The following is a 7593-nucleotide window of genomic DNA, read 5'->3' on the forward strand; positions in this document are numbered from 1 at the left end:
GTCTGACCGTAACTGCATGATGTGACCTCAGGCTGAGGAGACATAAAAATGGACAGTAAAACCCCATTCACCTTATTTGACCCCTGCTAGGTATTGCCTGGCTATCCAAACTTGCTATCCCGAGACCCGGATAGTAAGGGACGCTGATTACCGCCTCCAGGCCGGCAGAGGGAGCCCAGCCGCAGGGTGAAGCGGAGAGCGTTTCCCGGGGGCGCAGCTTGCACTGCGCAGCCGCGCAGAGAGTCTTTGTCCACCCCAGTTCGCGCCCCGGGGCCAAGGGAGGCGGCGGTGACTCCGCGCGCGGGACTGGGAGGCGATGAGCGCTGCAGCCTCTGGCTGTCGTCGCCGGGCGCGAGTGTCCCGCCTCGTCTCCTTCAGCGCGACCCACCGGCTCCACAGGTGGGTTGTGCCTACAGTGCCAACGGTGTGGGGCGGGGACTTCTAGCCCGGGGGCGCGGCCAGGTGCGGGAGGGGCAGGTGAGCGCACCGAGGAGTGGGCGGGGCGCGTCTTGTTCCTTCCTGTGGCCACCCGGCTTCATTGACCGCACTGTAACAGTGGCAACTGGAGTTGACCAGGCCCCACAGCAGGCAGTGAAGTGTGTTGGGTAACCGTGTGGACTGCGGAGAGAGACGGTCTTGGGTGCTGGCTCTGCGATCTGAAGCAACTTCTTTGTCGGATTCCCCTCGTTTAGCTCAGAGGGTTGCTGCAGTGTTCAGAGTTAAACTTGCCCAGATTACACAGTGCCAGACATATTCGTGAACTCTCAATAAATGTTAGATACTATTATATATGCCAGGAATATTAGCTACCGTAACTAATATAATTACAGCCTGGCAAGTTTTATCCCCTTTTCGCCTAAGATAAAATGAACTTAGATGTTAACTTTCCTAAGGCAGCTCTGAGAACAAGCAACAATTGGAATTTCAGCCCAGAACACTCAGACTATTTGATGACACTGAAGAGTTGCTTTTGAGGAGAATTTTGCCACTCATTTGCAAACTCCACTCTGAGCATCCTTTTCCTCCTCTGTAAAATGAGCATAATTCTACCCAACAAGATCCATCGATTCATTCACTGGACAAGTATTTGTTGTGTGCCTATCAGATCTTGTGCTAGGTAACAGGGATGCAGCATTGATCAGATGCATCTGTGTTACTGCCATCTGTCTGGAGTGTACAGTCTGGCCAATATTGTGGAAGGTGCAGTGAGATAATTTTGTGCAAAAGCTTTGTGAACTGTAGCACTCTAAATGTAAGAAGTGGATGAATGGGAGAAGGTGGGGGAAATAGTAAAGAGTATTTCAAAAAGAAAGGGGTTGTATGATAGAAAGCTCCAACATATGAGGGCAGTAAGGGCTCATTAAAGATGCAAAGATTGTACAGGAATAGGTATAGGTACAAAAATCTATTAAGAGAAGTGTTCACTGCCTGGAACAACAGCCAAATATTGTAATTTTCAAGTTTCACCTGATTTGAATGCCCCTCAGTAGATTGAAGTTATCAGTAGGCAGTAGTTGAGGCATAATAAAGCAAAATTGTTAAAGAGGAGACTGTTAGATCATGTAGTTATTTTTCAGGAGGAACGAGATTTTAAGCCACTTGAGGACAAGCATATTTTATCACCGTATGCCCTTGCTTCATTCAGCCCATGCCTAATATGTAGTAGGTACTCTGTAAATGTTTGAGTTGAAAAATGGAAGGGCCTTGAGCAGATCAGTTTTTGGAATCTTGCTGTGGAACAAGGGTATGGAATTTGTTTATGCTAATTTGTATGGTACAGTAGCCTAATTAGGGGGCATACACTGGGTTGTGACATAAAGCTGAATAATGAAATCAAGTTGATTTATGATTCTCTGGTGAGCTAAAGTAATAATAAATTGTGAAGCTTTTCAAAAGCTAAAACAAATAATAAATATAGGGAACAGAGGTGTCTGACTTTGTCATGTTGACTTTTTTTTTTTTTTGTCAGCAAATCTCTGAGTAATGAAGAGAACTTGAAACTGTTTGGGAAATGCAACAATCCAAATGGCCATGGGCACAATTATAAAGGTGAGAGAAAAACTGATGAAAATTTAGCCCTTTCAATTAAGAGTAAGAGTGTTTAGCAAATATAGTCTTAATGAGTAAAAACCTTATAGACCGAGCAGTAACGCTTTGAGCCTTGAACAAGATGTTAAATGGAAGTTCAGAATGAAAAGAGCTGTTGCCTTGGTTGGATGTGTCTTAAGTTTTACCTTTTAATTGTCTGCTCTGTTACAGATAGTCCACAACAGTGAATGGTTTAAATAATTTTTCCTTGGCCTTAGAGTACGTAATGAGATTGTTTTGGCACCATGTTTCATTCTAATTAGATATTGCTGAGGCTAATGTTAAAATTAGATTGTGGTCTTTGAGTAAATAATGACTGACAAAAGGGGAATATTGGCTAGGAATATGCTGTCTGACAGGAAAATATGTTGGGTCTACAACTTTGCCTGTAGTTCCAAGAACATAATTAATTTATGTAAGAATAAGAGACTTGATTCTTTGAGATATAGCTGATGTCTCAAAAAACAGCTATAAAAGCCATTGAGTATCACAGCATATGGTGTGGAGTAAAGACCAGAAAAAAGTGTCAGGAGATCAGGATTTCTAGTTTAGTTCCTGCCTCTTAACTCAACCTATGATGGCTCTCATTCTTAGTTTATTCAGTTATCACATAATACCTAATGATGTTTGTATGATGTTGAAAAAAATATAAAAGTTGTCAACTTGTAAAGCATTCTGATCAAGATTTTTCAAATGCCTCATATAAGCACTTGTTAATTTATAAAGCATTACTGTGAACTGTTTACATCCATGTGAGTAAAAGGATAAGAGTTTTAGGCCCAGCAGTTTTGTGTTCTTAGAAAGGTACTGCCCCAAATTGGACCAGATTGATGTGTAGCTGGACTTTTTCCTGTTCATTTTCTACTTTTACAGGCAGTGATTGAGCAGCATTTCGATCCTACCTGGTGGAGATTCCGACCTAGTGCATCAACATTATAAGCAGAATTTACACCCTTCTTGGCCTTGGCTAAGCTCTTCTGCTTAGTCAGGGCTCCTACCAAGCTCCTTTGTCTTGGTCAACTCTTGCTTTGGTTGATAAAAAGATCTTAGCTAAGAGGACAGATGTTTTGGGGAAAATACAAATATATCTTTATGGGACAGAGATCTAATAATTTATGTTGCTAACTTGTGCTTGGATGTTAATTTATTGAAAGTCATGCTGGTTTTTTGTTATTTCTTTTCTTATAGTTGTGGTGACAGTACATGGAGAGGTATGTGCTGAAAAAATATATCTATGTGGTTTGTATAGATTGCTGGGCCCTCTTTCCTCCGACGTGATAGATTGTGTTGAACAATTCTTTTCAAATGGTATTGCTTCATTGCTGGCCTTTGAGTATGGTGAGCTGCTTCCCTTCAGGCCTTTCCTCTCCCAAAGTGTCATCTTTAATGTGCTACATGTGGATAGGTAGAAGAGCAGTACAATGAAAAGGATGCCTGGAGCACTTGGTGTTTCTGTGCTGAGACTGACAATTGTGTTGGGGATGAAGGCAAATGTGGGCACAATTTCTGCACCTTGTACAGCCTTTAATATAGCAGAGGTTTAAATATGAAGAGCATATTATAGTAATATTCACCTTTGTTTATTCTTTAGATTGATCCTGTTACGGGAATGGTTATAAATTTGACCGACCTCAAAGGTTATATGGAGGTAATGGCATGTTTGGTGCTTACTATGTGCTGTCCTCTAAATATAATATTTGACAGCCCCTTTTCATTTCCTGAACCAGGTATCTACAGAGACGCCATGACTGTGTGATTGGAATTGGGTGTGGGAGTAGGAGAGTAGTTAGAGGAACTACTTTCGTGTTGGGTGACTTAATGGAAATTAGTCACAATTGTATTACAATGATGGAAATGAATGTAGCATGCTCATCTTATATGTCTTGCTGGCATATCTTAATTTCCTATGTTTAAAAATTCTACTGTTCTTTCAAGATCCAGCTTTCTTTACCTTCTGTGAAGCTTTCTTTACCTTCTGTGAATTTTCCTTGTGCCTTTGATCAAGATTCTAATACTACCCCATTTTATTCACTCTAGTTTTATTATAAACTCACTGGGCCAGTTCATCATAAAGATAACACAAAAGAATGTGTTCGTTAAAGGACTCACTGATTATATCACTTGAGAATTTTTGCACTGTAGGAGTCCTTAAAAGATTATCTAAGTCCATTTTCTCATGCCATAAATTAAGTTTGAGAGATGCTGAACAGTTAACCGACTTGCCCTAGGTCATAAGGTTAGTCCTTTACAAAGTTGGGAATAGATTTCTTTCTATCCAGCTTAGTTTTTATTATGCCATCGTTTCACTTATTTAGTTCTTTGCTTCAGCTCTGCCCTTTTATTCTAAAATTTGACATTTGTTTCATAAAAATGCTTTTATTAATAATCATTACTTCTTTCACATTACTTAGCAACCATGTATTCAGCAAGTTTGCCTACTTTATGTCATTGTTCAAGCTAAGCACTAGGAATGCAAAGGTGAATGAGACATAGCCCTTACTCACAGAGTGCTCACATTACTTTTTCTAGGAGGTAAAGAATAATAAGTGCCCAGTAAGTTGGTTGAATAAATGAATAAGAGAATGAGTGAATAAACGAACAGCACTGTGCCCAAAGTACTTTAGGAAAGCTATAAAGACAGAGTTCTTGCATTAACTGGGGACACAAACTATATATATGTGTATATATATATATATATATATATACAGGGTGTTGTACAAGACAACAATATGAGAACTATGAGATGTCCCAAGCAAGCAATATGATTAAATATGCCTTTTTATACCACTTTGAAGGACACCACACACTCCCATCAATAAAAGTGGCTCATCATGGCAGCAGAGTAAAGTTAGAGACTTGTTGAAGAGGCTTCAGTGGAAAAGTTGGGACCTGGAATTGAAGATAAAACAAAGATATTTATTTTCTTGATATTCATGTGGTTATCATTTGATCTATTTTAAAGGTTGTTTGGTTTAGGACTTATTCTTTTTATACGATACTGCTTTTGCTCAGAACATGATTGCTATTATTGCTATTAATGTACTCTTCTTGGAACTATACCACATGGAAAATTAGATTGTTTCACAAATGCTTAGATTTTTTACAATATAGCTAAAAGTAAAAACTTAGAATAAGGCAATTATAGTTCTTGCCAATTGACAAATGAAAACATTATGTTAATATGTATAAGCATTAGAAAGCAATAGTCTTTATATGTTTATATTTTTTCTTCCAAGAGCCCAAGATCATTCTGAAAATACTACTTATAGCAGAAATTTACAACTACTAACATAGTTTCAGTCTTAGTCTGCTGTGAAAAGTGTAGTATTAATTGGATCTTTGTCCTAATGATATTTTCTTGAGGGTAGTGAGACTGTTATGGACAACTATTTCTGGTAACTTTTTGGACATAATGCAGGATGTGTTAAACTAAATTCTGAATTACAAGGCTTGTTACAAGAAAGCTCCAGTGAATTCTCTACTTTTTTGGTTTCTTAACCTCTTTACATTTAGTGGGAGAATAAGTCGTAGAGAGCTTACTTTATTTTACAACTTTAAACTGTCTGAGATTGCATTGCAAGACACAGATAAAGTATTTACAAATATTGAGTTAGTGGCTAAATGATAAGTTTTAGAGGCAAAGGTGGAACATTTTGGAATGTGAGTCATAAATGGCATTATGTTTTTCCTTTGTTTTGTCTGTAGGAGGCAATTATGAAGCCCCTTGATCATAAGAACCTGGATCTAGATGTGCCGTATTTCACAGATGTTGTAAGGTGAGTATGATTGTCTTACCTCATATAGATAATAAGAAAGAATTGATTTTAACATTTTATCTGATTGCTGTGTGATTTCTGAAGTTTTAGTTTAACTATTGATGTCTTTTAAAAGTCTTTAGAATTTCTTTAGATGTCTTTAGAATTTCTGTTCTCTGTAAATATTAAACACGAAATTTTATTGCTTTTTGATCTTCTTTCCTTTTCTTCTACAGCACGACAGAAAATGTAGCCGTATATATCTGGGAAAACCTTCAGAAATTTCTTCCTGTGGGAATTCTTTATAAAGTAAAAGTATATGAAACTGACAATAATATTGTAGTCTATAAAGGAGAATAGCCCATAGGGGTTAATATTTTAGAAAGATTTAATTTCCATATTTAAAAAATAGCTTTCTCCCCTTAGACTATTAATAAGTCATCACATAATTATTGTACCTCTACATTGTGTTCTGGAGTGCTTGATTTATTGAAAACACTGTGAGTAAAACTTGTTTTAAATTCAAATCTATTTTAAAACAAAATTTGTAATGTTTCCTGAGTATCATTTAAAGTATCTTTTTTGAGATTAAAAATCACTTTATTTCAGCAAAATGTTTTGGTGTAGAACTAATTGAAAGCAATAGCAATCTATTTTTGTTTTTTCATTATCTCATTTTTAGTATTCATTTTTTTCTGATCTAATAATAGAAATATTTATAAAAATTACAGTAGGTGAATCTTATAAAAAATTAAAATACAGGTGACCACAAAGTCTGGAAACATAGACTACATGTATTTCTTAATAGGTTGAGCTTCTTTGATTACTTCTTCTAGGGTGTGCTCTAGGTATAAGTTTCTTCAGGGAAAATTAGAAACACAAATCACCTGAGGCAGTGTTTGTAGATGGATGTGCAAGGATTGATGGAAATGCTGCTTTAGTGCACATTGCCCATTGCAGTTTTGCTCAGCTTATTATTGAACATGAATTGCTAGTGAGAAATAGTACATTGAACATGTCATAGAATATCAGTCAACTACCAATTAAGTATATTTGTGTATGTTTCCAGACTTTATGGCCACCTGAACAGTTTTAACTGAGAAGACTGAAGAATAATCACTTATATTAAACCATGTTAAAATAATCAATGTGAAAAGAATCTATTATGCTGTAAAGCATCTCTTGTATACAGTTTTCTCTATTCGATTTCATTTTGTTCTGATCATTAAACTTACTTGCTTAAGTTGAACTATATGTTTGGCATTTATCTCTGGTATCTTTTCCTCAGGACCAAATCCACAAGAATGTATTTGCTTGCTTTGCACAAGGAACTGTTCTCTCTTGCATTCTCATTAGTATTCTAAACTTATTAAATATAGGGTTTTGTTTTACTCTTCACATGGCAACTAGTACCAATGGAATCTCAGAATGTTGCTGCCTGAAAATAGTAAAAGGCCATGCATAAGTGATTACTATACTAGAAAAAATTTCAAAGGAGTACACTTTTATTTTGAAGAGTTAGTAACTGCAGGAATTTTATGATAAATTTTCACAGTGATACAATGCCTACTTAATTATATTTTAATCTGCTTTAGTTATCAAACACAATTTTTATGTTACTTATTCATGTATATTTTGTATTGATTACTTGAAAGTCAGGGTAGCCATATTTTATTAAGGCACTTTTTGTTTTAATTCCCACAAATACCATACAAGGTGGGCATTATTTCCATTTTGCAGATGAGACTAT

General features: G+C 36.9%; 1 protein-coding gene across 2 annotated transcripts; it reads left to right on the forward strand.

Annotated features, from left to right (window-relative positions):
- Positions 1–219: 219 nt before the first annotated feature.
- On the forward strand, positions 220–7097 carry PTS (6-pyruvoyltetrahydropterin synthase). 2 transcript variants are annotated; one of them, XM_039887920.1, is made up of 6 exons: positions 223–399; positions 1970–2049; positions 3277–3299; positions 3680–3736; positions 5794–5864; positions 6080–7097. In XM_039887920.1, exons 1-6 carry the CDS (start codon positions 317–319, stop codon positions 6201–6203), a joined length of 438 nt encoding a protein of 145 aa, XP_039743854.1. In that variant the 5' UTR covers positions 223–316; the 3' UTR covers positions 6204–7097. The 2 variants fall into 2 exon arrangements, with proteins under 2 accessions (XP_039743855.1, XP_039743854.1); XM_039887921.1 differs by lacking the exon at positions 3680–3736 and having other exon boundaries at positions 220–399.
- Positions 7098–7593: the final 496 nt, after the last annotated feature.

This window comes from Pteropus medius, unplaced genomic scaffold (genome assembly GCF_902729225.1).
Source record: "Pteropus medius unplaced genomic scaffold, Ma_sr-lr_union100, whole genome shotgun sequence".
In the NCBI taxonomy this organism is placed as follows: domain Eukaryota; kingdom Metazoa; phylum Chordata; class Mammalia; order Chiroptera; family Pteropodidae; genus Pteropus; species Pteropus medius.